Consider the following 20860-nt stretch of genomic DNA (forward strand, 5'->3'; position numbering starts at 1 on the left):
TTCTAGATGTGCATTCTATTAACCTTTCTTTTGCACCTCATCCCACGTAATATGATGTTATATCCTATTATATTATAAACCAACAGCATTAATTAAAAGGCTGAGGCACATTTAAATATAATGCTAATATTGCTGTTGTTATTTATTCATTGTTTTCAGCCTTTTACACACTGCAGGCCAAGACCTCTGTACCTTACACCGCTCCTCATGTTCCTCACAGGTTGAATGACAAATAAAGCTCCTTGATAAGTGGGCCGGACAAAGAAACATAGCCGCCAATTGGTCATGAAGCCATCTTTGATTCTGCCATCATAATTCGTAGTCTACCTCTACCTCACTCAACCATATACCTCACATATTATTCATCATAATCCAAGTTGATAACTGCCGAAAACCCTTTCCTTATGAAGGGTTGTGCCCTGAGGAACTTTGCTATTAATTAACGTCATTAACATGAATATCTCCATTGATAATAATAGTATGTTTAATAACACAAAAGCAAGCCACGTTGACTTGATATAGGGTGCCCCATTTTCCAGTCAACAGTACATAATATCTTCAAATTAGCATGATGAACAAGGCACAGCCCTACATCTATAAATCACTCACCAGAGACTCGACATCATCTGCATATATATCATACGCAAACCCCGAGCTTTCTTTGCCACCACCTCTCCCATTGAGTACACGTTGTGCCTCCCCCCGCTGCTTCTTCGCCATAGTAACCGTCGGCAACAAACAGACACCGTTTAGTGACGAGAATGTCATTTTCCTCCATACACCCAGGCCATAATATAAATAGCAACTGACTGATTACCCTCTCAATCCACACTCCGCATCACCAGCCATCTGTCAGACAGAGGACGTTAAAAGCATTTGGTTTCGGCGGAATCCTCCGTCTTACGACAGCGCTAAGCAAACTGCATCATCGTCACCGTTGTTTATAATTCATTTCCGCCCCATATACAGCCATTAACATTTCAATGCCATTCTCCGCGCGACTGTTGGATATTTTTATCTGGCTTTAACAGTGGTGTTTTATGATTTACACTTGAACTGAGGTTGTCTTGGGCAGTGAGGCTGGCACCATTACTCTATGCAAGGTTACGCACTGGACTGGAAGTTATTAAAGGTCGACACAAAGTGAAGTTGAGCTGTAAAATTCAAACTTTTGACAACATTTATTTTTTTTTTCTTTTTAAATGACTTTACAGCTGAAGACAGACTTATATTTTTTTTAACAGATTCAGCAACTGCAGTTGTAGCAGAGTATACCTCAAAAAACTGTGTCAAGGTGATTCTGCCCTGAGCTTCTATGTGTCTAATAATCTGTCTTGATTTCTACAAATACAGACCCTCATAGGCTATGATTCATGGGACCTTAATGTAACAGCCAGTGCGTCTGACCTCATTTGTTGGTCCACATTGTTTTTAATGTACCTGGTCAAAATTTCAGGTTTAATTGTAATTGAGCACAGCACACAGTGTACGCATGAGTGCATGAATCACTTGCATGCAGCTGTAATGTTTCATCATTACTCGTCAATTGACAACATGCCAAGATCTCCATTGACAAGTTTATTCTGGCCCCATTGTCGTGGAGACGCTCAAGGCTTTGCTAGGATAGCGGCTAGCCGACAACTTAATATGGTATCTGAACCAGACCAAGTTAAAAAAGAGCAACGGGAAATTAGACGTGGCGTTACCTAATCAGAGTTCTTCTTTTTATTTTTGCAAGAAAAGAGAAACAACTTTTTTTTTTTTTTCCCCCGTGCTTGCACAAACACAGCTATTATCTGTGTAAACAATTATCCGCAGTGTGTGTAAATGTTGATTACAGCTTCCCCTCCCCGTTGCGTGCGATGGAAGACATTCACTCATCAAATATGGATGGGAGGGATGTTGATGCTCTCCATCATGGCTTTTAATCACGGCCTTTCGGTACACAGCAAAGGAAAGACGAGATGTGACATGGCAACTGTGAGTGCTTGCTGGGATGGTAAACCCTGCCAGATCTGCCTGCTCGGACAGGAAGGAAGAAGATAGATTTGGACGCTGTGAAAATCGTAAATAAATCAAAAACAAAAAAACGTTGCCAATGACACGGTTTGGAGGACTTGACAACAGTCCTTGGTTTATCTGTGCATGCCATATGCAACGAGAACCAAAGGCAATAACTGTGAGAGGGATCAATTTGTAGACTCTGCTCTTTACTTAAAACGTAATGCTTTGAAAGGCTGTCACAGTGGTATAAAAGCTGACCTCAAATAGCGGTTGAAAGTACATCTGCATTCAGCGCTTCCATCCTCTGTGCCCAAAGACACCCAGATGCCAACAATCCCCTTTCTTAGCAATGTGTCTATCAGCCTACTTTGGATTTCTCTCAAGCCGAATGATGAGCTGGAGTCAGTTGCACACAGCCATCATGCAGGACTCATCGACCCACAGAGCACAAATATAGCCCACAGACAGGGAAGGGAAGAGAGAGAAAAAAAAAAAAAACCTGTATCACCAGAGCAACTAACCTCTTGATCTGCATTTGATCTCTGCTTGTCTTCAAAAGACGGGATCGGTGTCAGACTGAGGTCAGAAAGACGAGAGAAGGGGGCCTTCGACTTTTAGCCCTGAACCACAAAGTTGAGGTGGAGGACAAAATACACAAGGAGAATTCAGCGAGGCAGACGATTAAGCGCGTTTGCAATTACAACTGAACGTGGAACAAAAGGATGCCACGCCTCAATCGCCAAAGTCAAGGACTTTCACAGGCGCAGCCTAAAAAACAGCTGTGATTAAAGAAGTGTTTACACCACCTGTCCTCCTAAAACCACACGCAGGTCCGGCAAAACTAATGCATGTTGCACTTATACGTTGATCATTTTGAACATAGATTTAAAAAACTCACCCATTGAGACTGTGATTTTATGCACTTTATAATTTAATTTGTCCTATATTTGGGTCTAACTGGTTTACCTAAAGACGAGTGTTGATTATAATTATGCACTATTATGTAGATTATAATGAGGGAATTACTCTACTGAGAATACTACTGAGATAATTCATCTTGTGATATTTTGTCCTCTCTGTGTGAGGAAAATTGACTTGTGTGCATGTTCAATACCATACATTAGATGATTTCAAGGACCACTGATAAGCCACGGAGAAGGAAACCTTCATTATTTGGACTAATGGATCATACCTGAGCTTTTTTGCAGTATATGCCACGCTGCTAAAAGACACTCGGCACGTCCACTGACTGCCACATTATTACCCTTAGGCTACTATCGAGGCAATAAAATGCAGCAGCATAATAACATAAAAACCATAGTGTGAGGCTGCTTTTAACTCAGTATTTTTTTATTTTTTTTTTAAAGTGAACCAGCAATAGCATACACAGAAAGCAGTGTGGAGAGGCTAATTACCATGCAGGAATAACTAATGCATGCTGAATGCAGTTTATTTTAAAAAGTCATTGCGTAAGGTAATGAATACGCTTAGATTGGGGGCTCTGCAGGCTCAGTGTTTGCTCTGCTGCTTACATTTGGGCTCATTATCAGCTCCTCTGTATTCAGGGTAAAATAGGGTGATAGTAACTCACGGATCTGTGATATGTAGACTGAATTAAGGCGGTGATTCGAGGATGCAGCTCCGCAGACTGCTGTGAAGGATTCTTCAAATCGACTCGTGACTGGGAAGATCCGTTTGAATATACCGTGTGAATCATTTGTATTTGCCGTCTTGTGCTAAGCATTGTCATTAGGATTAACATAGTTTAACATACTCCGATAATCTGCAAAACCAATGCGTATGAAAACAACAATAATACTTGAGGCTGCAGCAGGAGAATGGACAGGCACCTTGTCCATGTGTATATACAGTATGGGACTGGAACTGGGGCTTAGTATGGCGGCCACGTCCACTACTCTGACAACTAATTTGCCCTAACATTTCAGCAAAAAGGTCAGACAACCCTCTGCCCAAGTTTATGAATAGTGTAAAGGGGCTCTGGCTGACAGAGAGGAGAAACAGCGAACAAGGCGAGGAGACGGTCTCTTCATTGACTCGGCTTAGAGAGGGGGCAGACTCTTCTTGTCAGTGTCCAGATGGAGATGCGCCGTATCCTCTAAATCAGGAGTGGAGCTCTGACCTTATCTTATTCGACTGGGTCGCTAGCTTAAGGCGTTGACTCTTCCAGCTTGCACTCTGGAGGTGCCTGGGGAATTTCACAATAGGACCTTTGACAGTGGAAAATAATTAAACACTAAAACACGCAAACACTCAGAAAGGACTCCTCGATTGTGACGAGTTCTCGCTGCGTGCAGGAATAACAGCCCTCAGGCATGGTCATGCCTTTGGTCTTCCAGGATGGAGATGAATATGCTTCCACTCACTGCTTCATTTTCATATCTTCAGGGAGTTGAAGTTACAGTTTAGTCAGAAACGTCCTTCTGTGCACACGATTGCCCGCCATTAAGGTCTCTGCGGTTCACACAAAGAAGCAGAAAACTAACTGCCTGAAAATGAAACATACAAAGGTAAGTGAATTTTGGCGTCTGATTACCACTGCCATTATTTGTGGCGTGATGGGTGGGTTGAGTGACTGAAATTGCCGGAACACAGCGGTCTTATAATTACCACCACTTACTTTCAATTACTTTCAATTACAATGACATACATTGTGCCAAATTTGGCCAATTAACGCCTTTTAGTCGAATGCATTGCATCCCAAGATGTAATCTGTTTCATCACTCATTCGTGGTCACGCTGCATTAATAAATGGCCGTCCGTCCCAATTCTAATTCCCTGAGGTGATTTTATAACCAGCCAACATTAACTCCAAAGCTAAGATACTCTTATAGCATTTAACACTTTAAGTGTACACACAAGAGAGAGAAAGACTCATACACTCAATTTTGGATTGATGTGGATATACTGTGACTTCTCTACAGGTGTAACTGTGTTTGTTTGTCTGTTTCTAAGTCAGCAACGGGGATCGGATCAGTTTAATACTGCAAACTGCCAAGGCCTGAAAACAAATGGTTGCCTTCCCTCTGGTGAATCCAGCAGAAATCAAATTGCTGGGATAGATTAAACGTATAAGGTGTACCACCTGTGGAACAAAGGTTGTTTCCCACTTGTCTTATACAACAAATACTGAAATCGAAACCGCCACACATGTTGTACAAAGAGTCCTGATCTGCACTTCAAATATAAACGAGTGGGCCCAATAATAAACGGCGAAAATGTCTTCTGAATCTTTCAACATCGCACTGCGCACTGCACTGTATTTCAAGACCAAACACTTTGGTGGAGTACATCTAACAACAAATGGTTCTTTCCTTGGCAGATGAATAGTAAGGCTGCGAGAAATACCAGACGACAGCAAACTAACTCTTACAAAGACCCAGAGCTTAAATCTGACTCATCCGAAGCTGGAAAATCAGAGGAGTATATCACCGCTACCCCTTGCTATCTGATGCCTCGCCAAAGAAAAAGCCTTTTCAGGGAGGTTAGCGATAGAAATAAACGATTCCCCACCCATGTTGGAGACGTAACTCCTCCAGATTTCCACTAACTCCTCCTGTACTTCACCATGTCCCTTGTCTGTTGTTTCCCCCCATCTCTTTCTGCCTCTCCATCTTTGGAGTCAAAGCCTGTCTCTGTCTCTCAGCTCCCTCCATCCCACGTGTGCCATTCTCTCTTATCCTTTCTATGCCCACCCCTTCAGATGACACCACGCAGAGAAATCAAGTAGGCCAGGCCAGAGCTACTAAGGGAGCCATTTAAGCGTCTTTGGCATTAAAGTTTCTCCCTCTCTGGCCCCTCGGAGAATCAGCGACACAACAGATAAATAAATAACAACAGCAGCGGGGAGACGAGGCTTTGTGGCAGCTGCTGAACAAATTTATGGGGCTGCTGATAACAACTCATCATAGCTGTTAGGCCACACTGACAGTGGCGGAAAAATAAACAGTGTCGTCTGCGGGGATCTGACAAAAGGAGCAGTTCAAAGTATTTTCTTACATGCGTCTACTTGCAGTGTGCATATGTAAACCCTGAAAAGAGCTAAGATCTAATGAGCTAATGCAGTCGAAGCTGATTTAAAATCATATGAGCTATAACAACGACAACAGACAATATAAGTGTGCATAGAAAACCACAAGGGGAAAGCCTCCGTTTCACTGATGAACATTCACTCAAACAATGCATCCTTACTAACATATTTTTGTAACATTAGTAACTCAACGTGACTTCTACGTCCCTCGAGCGCAAAAATCGACTTGCAAAATGTCCTTTATGTTTAAAGCTTAAACATAGTGGAATAATTTACCAGCTGATATCCGGTCTATTACGTCGCTGTAATTGTTTAAACAAACTCTGTCGTCTTCCCTTGTCGACGGCTCTTGTTTTCAATTAAACTGTTTTTGATTTATTTGGTATTGTTTCAATGTACCTGCCGCCTACATTTAAACTATTCATATGTTATTGACATTATTCATTGATGTATGTTATTTTGTTGTTTTTGTTTTGTCTTTATCTCCTTTTTTTCGTCTGTTTTGTAACCGTAATGTTGTCATTTTCAATATTTTTAAGTATGTACTATACGCAGGCTTCTGGCTAGCGCATGGTAGCATACTGATTCGCAGCTGAAAAAAAATTGGGGACAATTCGCAAAATTGAGGACCGCAACTATTTTGACTGTATTTACTTGTGTAATAATAGGCAGGTCAAATGTGAACATGTGATTCTGTTGTTTGGGTATTATTTTTATCGATGTAAAAGAAACAAACTTAGTGTTTTCTCTGTTTTTGGGTTGCCTCTGAGTTTAAATATCTTGTGTCAGGGTCCTTTGTGAAGGTTACACACTGCCAAGATACGGAGGTATAAAAATGACCTATCAAGAATATATGGTGTAAAAAGAGCATTGTTCCCCTTTGGGTACCCTTAGAATGGCAAATTTTCCCCTTAAATTTTCAAAAAGCTCCACACCAACCCCGTCGAGACCCTGCTGATTTACATTTTTAACATATAAAATAAATAAAGTATTTTAAAACATGCTTTTATAATTATGACAAAATAATATTGGGAATCACAATTATTTTGTTCATGATAATGATGATAATCGCCCCATGCCTAATGTGGACTGATGAGACCACAGGAATGTCCAAAATGGAGAATACAGAGGTCCAGCTGTGTTTGTAGTTGCAGAGCAGCAGCAGTTTGAATCCAGGATAGACTCATTTTTCAGTGGTCATCACGAGTTGCTTAAAGCAGCAGAACATTTCAAAGACAACAGATGTCAAACATTAGCCTCTCTCCGTATGCCGCAATATAAAAGTAAACTCAAACTGGAATGTCGTAATGTTTGTTTGTTTGTTTTGTCAACGCGGCGGCTATTTTCTTTTAAATCAACTATTAAAAAGCGTTCAATGTTAATTATGAGATGGTGTTAGTGACTTAACAGGCCTCACATTCCGCTAATAGCGGCTTTCAAGCTGGTGAACATAGCCCGTTTTTGACTGTGTTGTCTATTTACGAACTTATAACTTATAATTTATATGGCTCTCGGTAACAAGGCGATGTTGAAATAGAAAAAAAAAAGAATTTACTGAGCATATTCAAATAGTCCAAAATAACGACATGATGGCGATGAGCTTTTGCTTAATTTGAGATACCAACTACTTAAACTGATGCAGGAGCTCTAAAAGCAATTCAAGCTAACTGCAAATTGTAATTGTGACATATAAAATACAGAAGTGTAATGTATCATTGGGACAACTCATAATCTCAGAAGCTGTGTGAGAATAAGTGCTAATGAAAGTTTTAAAATGACCTGATCCTAAAAGATAAATAACTGACTTGTGACTTTGCAAAATCGATCGTTTGCATCTAAATGTAAAACCAGCAAATGCTGGGCTTTGGTCAAATTGTAAACAAAAAATACAGTTATTTTAGTTCAGTATTTCTCAAGGGAAACACACCATATACTTTGATGATTGATGCCAATGCAATTATACGTATACAGTACATTTTATGATGTAATCATGTGCCAAACTGCAGAGGTCATTTAGTCTCTTCTGTAGTGAAATTAACAAAATATTTTGTCTATTCAGCCGACTGTTTTCTTGGCGTGTTTGCTGATATCCAATACTATTATATCAAATAATCAATAACAATTTTTAAGCCAATAATAATGTGCATATAAGAATACCACGTTTAGGACTTATGTGACGTGTTGATTGTCACATTATAGGAAAGATAACAAAGGTGCAAGGTCAAAGCACAGTGTGAGTTAGCGATTGTTATATTTTCTGTGACCTCTGTGTGGATGAGCGCAGAGGTCACAGATTTGCTTGATTTGCAGCTGCTATAGGAATTCAGTGTTTTTTTCAAAAAGGACATTGCAAAGTTCTTTCCCATCGTGTCTGCTTGCGTGTATATTTACGGCGTAAACTTCAGTTAAAAGCATTCCTTGACTGTCTTCACATCGCCGCAGAAATTTGTGCAAAAAAATGCACACATCAAAAGCCAGTATCTTAGTGACCAATGTCATGTACATTTAATAATCAACAACCACAAAAGTCATTAGGGTTTAAAGTTGATGGGAAAACAAATCTCTCCATTTTCCTTTCTTCGGGGTATCTGGATTTAACTCGAAAAGAAGAAGAAAAAAAGAAAAAAGCCCGATTGGATAAAACAACAATGCAAATAAAAGGATCGAAGTGAAAGAGGCTACAAGAAAAATCAACCATGAGGAAAGAGCAAGACGGTGATTGCAAAAGACAAAAAAAGTGATAAGGGATGGGAGAGAAAGAGATACACAGGGGAGGATTAAGCAGGAGAAAAATACATTCTCCAGTCTACAATGCTTGAATCCCAAACGAATATCATTTTACATTCATGCGGCAGGAGGGAGGTCCTCAGTGGCAAAACAAGCTCACTCAAGTGTTACCATTTTCCCATTATGAAAGTGAGGGAGAGATGAGGAGAGAATTGCTGTATTCCCCACATCCCTTCTTTTATTGGTCACTTTCATTCATCTTACCAGGCTATTGATCTCAATTTGGCCAGATCATTTCTCTCTGCGCTGCCACCGCCACCACCAGCCCTTCATACATAATTGTAGGTGTGCTAAATTAATGGTTGGCAATAAATAAAGGACAGGCCCCCAAACGAGACAGCTGAAACAAATGCTCTCCTCGTCTCTTTGAAATCCCATTCACTTTGGACTGAGAAAGACATTCAGGCAGTGCAACTAAATTTGCAGCGTGGCATTAGACATCAGAAGAGCTGGGGCTCAGACGACTTTAAGTGATGGGGAAAACACACTCAAATGTATCACACGGATGTGAAACTGCATTATCTTTCCTTGTCTTGTGAGAAACACGTTCACGCACAAAACATTACATGCACGCACACGCGATAACAGATAAAAACGTGGCAGTAACTCACTTGTCTCAAACCTTTTTGGCTTAGCAGCCAGATGAAAGCGAGAGTGAGTGTAAGTTGCTTTTCTTTTCTTAACACTCGGGCTGTCCGCTCATGGACGGGCAGCAGATGGACCTTTCCCTGGGTGCTGCTGCCCAAATGCAATCTCTCACAGTGTCCTGCATGGACTCTTGCCTTTACAGTCAGTGGCATTTCATGGCATAATTGAATTCAGGGGGGGGGGGTAAAAGCTTAGCTTATGAATTGTGATGTGAGTTGTGTGTGTGTTTGTGGCAGACTTTGATGCCTTGAAAAAAATACACAAAAAACATACTCTTTGCACTTCAGACTTACACTTTAATAAGCAGCAATTATAATAAATGAGCACATTCCCACGCCTTCGTGGAACGTGGACTTTACCCGGCAACAAGAAATGCTATTTTCTGGGTCTGATCTGATAGGTTGCTAATTCGAGACAGCTGTATGAACGAACTACGCGGAGCAATCTGCCTTTGCATCAACGGTTCATAGATTACTAATTTATGGGCGGTTAAGTCTTATCACCTCTCTGCGTGAGAAATATACGTTGCGATACTAGGGGTTTGTGCGTTTGTTGTTATTTCCACGCTTCGATGCCGGCGTGGTTCGATCGAACAGTAGCCAAGAACACGACAAGTTACAACGACAAGGACATCGGCATTGCACTGACACTGACGCCCAAAATTGAGGTGCTAGCTAGAATTCTGAGTTCTAGCTAGCACATGTTAGCGCGTGATTTCCGTCCGGCGCGCTAACATGTGCTCGCTAGAACCCTGATGAAGCCTCTCATTATGAGCTCAGTGATACTTATTGCTCTGTTTATAAGCCATGAAGTTTCAGGGCAGTGCATACGGCAAGAAAAAGGTAAAACTATCTTTTGATCGGTTTGATCATTTAAAGGAAACCATCACTATTTGTAGTACATTTGTCAGTAATGCACATGAGGTTATTTAAATACATACGTTGTCCTGTCTGCAGATATGAATGATAATGCAGGTTGAAAAGGGACAGAGATTAGCGAGGTGTCCGGGTAGTAATTAATCTCCCAACTTCACTTGTTAATCTGATCTGTGCACAGTGGAATGTAAACTGCGGACCATCATCGCTGCCAGTTTAGATCTGCTGGGTTAATCACCTGCTTTGTAAATGAGTTACTATGATCTCTTATAATAGTGTCGAGCCTCTAAAAGAACAAGGTTAAGCCTTTATTAAAGACTTACATTTCATGCTAACACCGGTGACATGAGGTGTTGCCTTTATTTTAATTATTCCAATTTAAGGGAAATCCCATTACCCTCTATTGCTGCAAACGCATTGTAATTTTAATTTCACCATATTTAGCACACAAAGTGGGCCATAAATGAAAGTCTTATTTATTGCATTCTTCACGCCCTGAGCACTTAATAAGGACAATTACGCTGGAAACTTTCCTGAGATTGTGCTCAATGTTGACATTATTGTTATTTTGTCAGCAACACATTCATGCCACCCGTTTCAACACTTCATCTAAATCCCAACGGTGCCGTGCGGGGTTCATATCTGTAGCGTAGCTGTGAATAGCTGCCATCTTAATCAGCTCCAAACTGTCTGACCATTCTCCTCTGACCTTCCTTGTCAAACAAGGCTTCTCAGCGCACAGCCGCTCACACTTTACGGTTCTGATCCGTGTAAACTCAAAGTCTGTTGTCCCCAAAAATCCCAGGAGATCAGCAGTTTCGGAAAATCCTCAAACCAGCCCATCTGGCACCAACAATCATGCTATTGTGTGAGATTATTTTTTCATCCTAACTTCCATGTTTGGTGTAAGGATTAACAATCTCCTGACCTATATGCATGCTTTTATGGACGGCTAAACTGACAACTTAATAACTGTACAGGTGCTCAAATATAGTTTGTGGGGGGGTGCATCCATTCTGTAGAGCTTTCAATAATCCACTAAAGCCTCATGTCATTGCTTTCTATACAGGCTCCCTGCCAATACGCATCTAAAAGCAAGAACCTATCCGTTTTTCCATAGCAGAGCAGGGGGAGACGTTGATAGAGAGGACAGAAAAAGAGTGGAAGAATTAGTCAAAATAAGTATGGGGAGATGTTTTAAAAGGCACACAGAGGTGGCAAGAAAATAATATAGAAGAGGAGATTAATACGACGGAGCTAAACCTAAAGATGGGTGAAGGGATAAGGCAAGGAAAAGAAAACTTCATTGAGTTATAGACGTAAAAGGATCAAAAAGGGAGAAGGATTACCAACACTGTACATGACCGGGCATAAATTAGTGTGACTCGACTTCTGCACAAGAGATGAGGTGGTATCAACTACAAATACCCCGTAACCGCAAAGTCCACTGAGAGACGATTGCAAGTCTCAAAGGTAACACAGTAAGAAACATGCACGACACAATGTCATTTACTACACAGAAGAAAGGAGTATTTTGAATTGAGTATTAAATCTCTCCCAAAGCTCATTGTGGTAATACCGCAGAGGTGAAGTGCTTAAGTTACAACCGACTCCTGTTGATATTATTCTGCCTTTCTTTCTAACTATACTGTGTTCTTCATCTGAAAATAGGCTCTGTCAAGCAATATTATCAGACCTGACTGAGGGAGCGTTTGTGTGTATACAGCAGCAGCGCAGGTTGGGTGGGCGTAAAAAAAGAACCACTTATCCCATCAAACTGTGGCGAAAACCGGGTTTTGAGCAATATATTTACTTTTAAAGCTCTTAATGTGCATCTATGTTTCCAGTCAAACTCCACTCTATTTGCAATTGTCTGCAGCCTCCGTCTGTAATAAATAAGAAATAAGTCATGTGGAGCTGACAGACTTAATCAGCATTGTGTGAGCTCATCTGACAAGGGTCTGAATGTAGCAGGCATTTGTTTAAAATGATTACACAATACAGCTTAACTAGGGAATATGTAGCCACTTGGAATGTTTCACTGAGCTTTACAAGACTGCGAAAGCAAACAAAGAAATATGTCAAGCTGAGAAGCGGAATCTGGCACACGGAGTGCTCTACTCCACGTACAAAACACACAAACATGACAACACCCGAACTCCGGGAACCCTGCATTGTCCACCCCATTTCTCTCCCCATCATAGGAAACAATATCGCCTAAGGCCGTACATGTTGACACTGAAGCATCTGGAGTTGCTCACAAGTGGACGCCCACTCCATCCCCTTGGACTTGGTTATCACAAAGCAGAAATAAGAAAGACGGAGCAAGAGAGAGAAAAGAGGAGCGTGAGCTGTGTGGGGTGAAATTAACGTCTTGTGAGAACAGGCATGGCTGGACTTTGGCTCCTCCAGGATCCGGGGATGCTTTATCTCGCAGCAACATCTGGCAGAGGCTGGACAGGCAGAGGGAACATCAAGGCATCCAGCTGTCCAAAGTCTCTTGGGCAATTTCAGAGCTGTGGAAAACAGACATTCAGCTCTGTTCCACCCTTTCAATCCTTAGTATTTTAGCCCATTTCGGAAAGGTTACTATGGGAACGTGTGTGTTTGCTTTTACGGGAGCTATTCATTCAAGTGCATGAGAGTAAAATGGTCGTCAGCAATCTTCCTACAATCAACTGTATTTGAGCGCTGGAAATCTCTTGTGTATTTAGTGAGAAATGCAGTTAAGCTTTATTGATCAGACAGAATGGGCAAACTGTGTTGTTATGCTATGCCACTATAAAAATTAATGTCTTACTGTTCCCAATTGCTCTGTAGAATTCACGTCTTTTTCATAATCCAGGTTGTCAGGCATTTTTTTTACCAGTGGTATTCAAAAAATAACAACAGTTGAAATTTGTTGCAGAAAAAAAAAACAAATCTAGGTTAATGCCACAGTGACATCAGTACATTTCTTTTGATGCATTTAGAAAAAAAGCCAAATCTTTGTGCAAGAACTGTTTTATTTCTCCCACGAAAACAAGAATAAAATCCCCATCTAATCTTGTTTTGATTATCTAAAGTAATCTCCTGTAACTACAGACCCCACTCAGCTCTATAAGCTGGTATCTTTAGCTAACATCAAACTCATTTTTTTCTAGGGCTGTGGAAAAAAAAAAATAAAATGCTATTGCCCTCCCCGAGGGTGAGATTAAGTTGAAGGTCTGCACGGCTCAGAGAGAAAAGGTTATTAGCCTTGATCAGATTGATTAAGATCAGCATGGCCAGTGCGGAACATCCCTCACCCAAACAAAGCACTGGGTCACTTAATTTATCAGCCAGTCTCAGGGGCCAGTCACACTGACCACAGTGAGATTTGTCCAACTGTGTATGATTTTAGCTTTGTTTCCCCCACCCACACTCTCAGCTGTGCCCATGGTCATGGTCTGTGAGACGATCAGCTGGAGAAAAAATAAAAACATTCTATATTCCAGCAGGTGAATACACTTTTAACTGCCTCAGCAAGTTCACCCTCTCTTCTTCTTCTGCAACAACACTATCCAGGTCAGTGAGACATTCAATGTGCTGCACAATGGAACTCAATTAATAGTATGCATTTACCCCAAGAGATCCAGCTGGTTAACCCTGAGAACACAGAGCATTTTAGGCTGCTTTCTTCCCCATTACTATGTTAAAACCTACAGTATATACAGTGGCTATAAGAATGCACTATATAGAGTTTCTTATATCCTTTTCTTCCAGCACAACCTATCGGCAATGTGATGAAAATTGATTGTAACTGATTGAATTTGTGTCATTTGGAAATATGTCACAGTTCAAAGGTCACTTGGCTCGTTTTTAGGAACAAAAAGAAAAGAAAAAAACAGACTATTTTGTGACTTCTACTAAAAATGTGATGAATCATAACTTTGACTCAACAACACAGAAGAAGGTGCATTTTTAAAGGCCTGAATATGTGGCCTATAAACACACAACCCCAGTTAATGTGCCATTCCTTTATTAACCTCGCCTGGAACACAACTGCACCGGACAGTGAGGCAAACCTGTGCTTACATAATGAAACTATACATCACACATGTAGTCCTCCAGGGGGAAGGACAGGCCTGCCAGTAACGCAGATGGCCAAGTGTAGCGAGCTCACCAGTAAAAAACAGGTCAGTGTCGCAAGCCGATCATCAATCGAGGCCCTACAAAGAACCAGGGCCAGCGACCACCTTCCGGGGGCACCGCTCTCCCCGGGGGTTTTCAACATCTCTACGCATCATCAATCTCAACCGACCTTTGAACACGCGGTCACCGGCGCTAATTAGACCAAATACGGTCACAGGGAAACCCTAAAAATAGAGGAGAAAGGAGTGCAGCGGCACTCGCAGGGTATAAGAGACAATGAGCCATTAAATAAATCTGTTGAGCTGTCTTGTTGATACACAACACACTGGGAACTGGGAACACAACTTCTTGTCTTTAATTTAATTACATGACTTTGAGTACAAATTAATGGTGGTATAAGTATTTACCTTTTAGGGACTTTAAAGCGTCTCCATAAAACAATATCCTCACCGCGGGGTATGTTAATGTGTCAAGACGAACTCATAAACTCAATATACTGTATATATGGTGTTTTTTTTTTACATTTCTAAAAGGAAAGAAAACATACTTCCACTTTCATATTAGTTTTATAATGTTGCTGTCGAAATGCGATGAATTGTGCCACCTCTCTGACAGCTGGGAGCAGACACAATTAAAGGGAAGATTGACCTACAACAAACACTTTTGCCAAGTGCACATTAATACCTGCAGGACATTCGTGAAACGACAAAGAAAAAGCAGCAGATGCTAAATCCTGACATATGCAAACGCACTCACTGGCCTCCACTATTGCCTGTTTTGAGGCACTAAAAACGGCGTGTGTGTTTGTAAATGTGTCACAGTCTGTTTAGTCGGGATAAAGTGAGGTAAAAAAGGGTAAAATCACCCCCTCCTCATCACTCCATCACCACCCTCTGCTTTTGTGCTCCTCACCTCACTCCACATCAGTCTAGAGGGTCTACTCTGTCAGCCAGCATTGCCAGGAGTTGTACGATTGCTGCCATTTATTGCTATTCCCAACCTATTTTCCCTCCTCATGGACTTCAGTGGTATTGGGCTGCAACACACACACACACACACACGCACACATGCATCACACACACACAACCGCACAATCATTACAAGAGTTTTGCATTTCTCTTGTAGGAGCAAACTGAGAAAATGCCAGCTTCAAACTGTCTGTAAGTGCACACATCAACGCCGAGACCAGAATTTAAATACAATCCACTGGGCTAGTTAAGAGCAATAAAATGATAGGATGACAAACGCCTCTGTATTTTTCAATGTCACAAGATAAACAACTCACTATTTGATGGCGAGACAACCACACCATTACATTTATGCATTCTTTTGATTTAATTAAAGACTGGTTTAGACCACATGGAGGAAATTCATCTCCACAACACGCAAACACAAGGTTAATGTCCACCCACACACACACACACACACACAAACACAGCTTCTCCACACAAGGCACAGAATCAAAACAACCCCGTAAAAGTGTGAGGAAACAGACAACCACAGGTGAACCTCCGCCTGATCAGTGCACAGCCTGCAGACACACACACACACACACACACACACACACACACACACGCAAGCTCAGGCTGAGCTATCTATCGGGTCTGCCACATTCGGCACTGGGTGAGCACCTGGCCCAAGGGCTAATGAGGTCCCCTCAGGGGCCCCCACTGGCAGCCTCTGTTCACCGTTGTTGGAGATAGGACAGGGTGGAAAGCAGAGAGACAGCATCTCAAAATCACCATGTCATATCTTGTTAACTTAGACACGAAGGAACCATATTATCTGCTAAATTGGCTCAAGAAGTCATCTTTTTTTTTGGTGTTGAGAAGACGCCGTCGAAAATAAATAAATCAAACAAGACAGGATAGAATAAACAAGATAAAACAGGGATGATTTTGGCTTTAGTCTGATTCGGAAAACGTGTAATTTAGGCCCCCTGGAAGTCACTTTATAACCGCAGTCCAAACTGACAATGCCAACGCAACCAGCACCAGAATCCTTGACAGCATTATGGGAAGCCATCAGAGGGCCTGGGGAGCAAAACACCAGTCTTACCTTCAACAGCATACTCTTCAGCTACAGGGGAGGGTCCAACGGGAATGCATGAAAAAGAGAAAGAAAGGATAGAGTCATTAGAGGTTAGTTATTCTTTTTTTTTACATTTCTTTTACAAGATAGTAAAGAAGTCTTACAATATGCTGTGATTCTTTCAAAAAATGTCTACAACGTCAACAGTGACACTTCCTGTTAGCGGAACTGTTAGCAAAGATGGCGGACACTGTTTACATTCTGGGAATGAGGTCCCGTCCCCCCATACGTCTAAAAAGTGCAGAATTAGCGTCGCAGTTTCAAGTGTCACTGGTGGGCACTCAGGGGAAACTGAGGTTGAGAAGCACGGTTTTACAAAAATACTAGCCCGATTCTAGTAATACAAAGCTAAATGCAAATCGGTGAAGTATTCTTTTAATGCTATTAAAGACATGGGAGAGTGGAGGACGAGCGCGAGGGTTCAGTCAAAAAGGATCCCCAGCTGAGAGACAGCGACTCGTACACTCAGCAGCAGCAGAGTCTTGTCTGCAATACCGAGACATAGACCTGCAGCGACCTACCACAACAGAAAAGCCATATTGGAAGATGAGACACGACCTGAGAATGTAAAACAGCTTCTGGCTTGTTGTGGCGTCCCTGCGGAGGAGTTGGCATTTTGATCTGCTGTGTGTGTGTGTGTGTGTGTGTTGTGAGACCTGAGGTCTTCACAGGATGCTGATAAAGTCGTGCCACGGTCAATAATATTCTAATGTGACTCTACACTGCAAAGGTCTGTTGTGTTTGCCTGGTGCAGGAGAAGATACAAGAAAACAACAACAACAACAACCTCATATAAGCAGTTTGGGCCAGAGCAGCTTCACACTTTATGGAAAACGGAGAGGTCAAGCAAAGTGGGGGAAAAAAAAACACTGAATTTTTTAAATCCATTTTTCATATATGGTCCATATAACACCTATGTGTTGAGAAGCCTACACAGCTGCGAGTTGCTTTTAGCATTAAGATTTGATGATAACAGCCGCCATTTAACAGTTTGAAGCACATGACTGGACAGCCGACGTGTCTGTGAATCAAGCAAATAAACCAGATATTGCAGCTGCACAGTTCCTGAAAAACATCTCTTGAATGCACTCTCCTGAATTCACACTGCGTGAGCAAAATCTTAAGTCGAAGAATGTTATACTCCTCCAACACCTAAGCCTCAAAATGTGCGTCTGGACTTTTAGACTTACTTTTACCAGAAAATGTCCTTTTATTTGCACATTTTTCCAGAATAACTTTCAACATCTGGCTGTTAAGTATAATTTACTGCATGTTAAAGTAGTGTATTAACAAATTAAAATGAAGAAAAAACACTGGTTATACACAAACACCAGATTGTGCGTGTTACATTTGAAATATGAACAGTACATCACATATTTAAAATAACATTTGTTTGAGTCGTTGTCTGCGACACGCTCGGTGTTAAAGGGTTAAATAACCTCTTACAGCTGACTCAAGCCACAGAAAACATCGTTTTTTTTTTTCCCCCTTCTGTTAACCCGCTCAACGTGGTGCATTTATGAAAGATAAACGCTACAGCTCAACAAGTCCAGGTGGCTGTCACAGACGCTGCCATTTAACCATCAACTTAACACTCTTTGTAGAGGTAAAGTTGCATTTAGCAGAGAGGGACACTGGCAGGCTGATTCAAAGTGCTTTGTGATTTACAGAGCAATTGCCAAGCAAAAAGCATGGAGCCTGTGTTTATCTGATGTGGAGCTGAGGTTGTTTATATAATCAATGGCCATGACTCTGCCTTTCCTCGTCTCATCTCTGATCACAGTCCATCATCCTTTTTTTTTTTTCATTGTCCTCCACCATATCTCCTTATCGCTTCCTCTCTCTCTCTCTCTCTCTCTCTCTTTCTCCCTCCAAAGCTGAGGCAAAGGATGTTTGATGTACAGAAGAGGTTGTTTATATCATCCCTGGCCATGACTCTGTCTTTTTTCCTCCCTCCATTCATCTCCGCACACAGTTCCTCATAACTTCTTTCTTTCTGGTCCCTCTGTGTCACTGTCAAACTTTTTTTTGAAGTGCATATTTACTGAAAGTGAGAGAATTCTCTTTTGTTTGGACGTGTAGAAACAATAATCATTTTAAAACGCTTGTACCGAGCGTATCGCAGATGACCGCGTTTGCACAAGCGCACTTTGCATCACTGTAATCACGCGGCGGTCTGTGCTATTGGAAAAATTCCAACGGTTTCTGAAAGCTGAGAAGTTGAAAGTCAGAAGCCACTTTTCCACCTAACCTATGGTCCCGGCTTGCCTCGCCACGGTTTAGGTTGGTTTTACCTACTCAACGTGGGCGGCGTCATCAATGCAGGGCTGCATGAAACTGCCATGACTGTGTTTTACACGCGACACACAAACGAGTGACCAGTGACTTGTAAAGCAGTTGTTTTCAGTGGAACTGAATCATTAGAATCAGTTCATTAAAAACAGGTGTTCGGTACTTCCTCCATGACCGGAGCACATAGAACAGCAGAGTTTGTGATCCCGCTCGTGTTCAGCAGTGCTGTCGCTGAATACACCAAACTCCTCTGTTAAACATTGAGATTTTGGACATTTCCCTGGGAATTGTTGGAGATTAACCCACGTTTTTAGGATTGTTAAGTCTTTTTTAATATACAGTTCGGCACTATGCTAGCAGAAACGCAACTTAACCGTGCCGTGGCGAGCCGGTAGAAACACCAAAAGACAAAAGCCAATGTGTGGTTATTACGGTAATTACTCGCACTGTTGCAGGAAGCCGGCGAAATCAGCATCTTTGTCACCAGAGAGGAGAGAGCTGGAGAAACACCTGTACATTAGTTTCCATTTTTTTTGCCCTGCTTTTGGACATTGAGACAAAAACTACATCAAAATTGGTTTTATGTGGTTCAAATTTCAAATTTTCACACAAAATCTGGTGTTTGTGTACAACTACATGTGCTTTTTGCTCAACGGAACTTGCTGTTTTTCTGAAAGGCGACATAGACCGGAAGCTCCAATGAACGCTGCGTTTGTGTGTGTATCTGCGTCATGACCTCGTTTATGAAACCCTAAAGTTTCAGAACAAACAGTTCAGCCACTGCTGAGAAAATAGTGTTGTATTGTTTTCGGCACTTCCTTAATTTGATGTCGTCATCAGAAATCCTCACCACTCCTCTCACCACCGTAGCGCCTCCCAGTGTGGGCACTACTCCGGGCACATCCGGTTGCGTACATTCAACCGCAGAAGAAGAAGAACTACTCTCGTTGTAGCTGCTGAGATGCAGAGCATCCACCGTGCCAGAGGGGGAGCTGTGTATCTGAGAGCTGGCCTATCTATTACGTCACTTCCAGGTACCTGGCCAATCACAGGACAGTGGGAAAGCTCTCGTTGGCTGGCCAATCACAACACAGTCCACGTTCTGGGGGTGTGGTTTTGGTCTGAAACAGCGCGGCTGACGAGAGCGTCAGTGAGGAGATATTTTGATCGGCTCGTTTGCAGCGATTAGGAGGTTTTTAACCATGAAAACAAGTTAATATATGTAAGTAGACCTCCATAACTAACCTATATGTGTGATACAAGCATCCTATGTCGCCTTTAAATGTTAAATTGACTATTTTAACATGCAGTTAATCTGCAAAAAAATGGGCAAAAGCAGGATATGTTGAGGCTTGGGTGTTAAAGGGTTATATTAGTGAAGAACAACCCCCAAATCCTTTTTACAGTTGGCCAAAGAAGTAACATCCAAGCTTTTTCATCTCAGTACATCACAGCTAAAAAAGAAACGCTCAGAACTACGGCCTTCAAGAAACAGCGAGCACCACTAACAGTTTGATCTATGCTATTTTAAAGTTGACTCTTATTTGACGGATAATCATTTAGGGCAGGAATCCTCTCTCAATGGAAATGTTGCCGTCAGGAAGAAATAGGATCGCCAGACACTCGCTGAGGTATATGCCCCCATCCTTGTGAGCTCGTCCCTTTCACGGCATTGATAGTTTTAAGTAGTCTGTACCACCCATTATCCTTATCCCAGAGCTGTTTTCATTGTGGTGTATAGCCTCAGGCTTTGAGCTCCATCGGGATCCTTGTCTTTTGAACGTACTTTGTGATTTATATGGGGCTGTGGTGAATGAAAAAAAACACTCAAAAGCTTTTCCGTGTACTATATGCAAAAAAAAAAAAAACAGAGGCCTACAGCTGAGACTTAGAATCATCTGGGGGGAATACACATTATTATTCCATTCTTATTCTTTCTTTCTCCACTTAATCCAAGACTAAAGGAATCTGAAAAAAGGCTTATAATGTATATTTAACCTTG

General features: G+C 41.6%; 1 protein-coding gene across 5 annotated transcripts in view; it reads right to left on the reverse strand.

Moving 5' to 3' along the window:
• The window catches only part of LOC122766875 (neurexin-2-like), a 563355-nt gene that overhangs the window by 447710 nt on the left and 94785 nt on the right, over nt 1–20860 (reverse strand). For all 5 annotated transcript variants that reach the window (XM_044022084.1, XM_044022083.1, XM_044022085.1 and 2 more), the window contains exon 3: nt 16534–16554. In XM_044022084.1, the coding sequence (XP_043878019.1) occupies nt 16534–16554 (21 nt within the window). The remainder of the gene's footprint in view (nt 1–16533; nt 16555–20860) is intronic.

Source organism: Solea senegalensis, linkage group LG3, assembly GCF_019176455.1.
Source record: "Solea senegalensis isolate Sse05_10M linkage group LG3, IFAPA_SoseM_1, whole genome shotgun sequence".
NCBI classification, from domain to species: domain Eukaryota; kingdom Metazoa; phylum Chordata; class Actinopteri; order Pleuronectiformes; family Soleidae; genus Solea; species Solea senegalensis.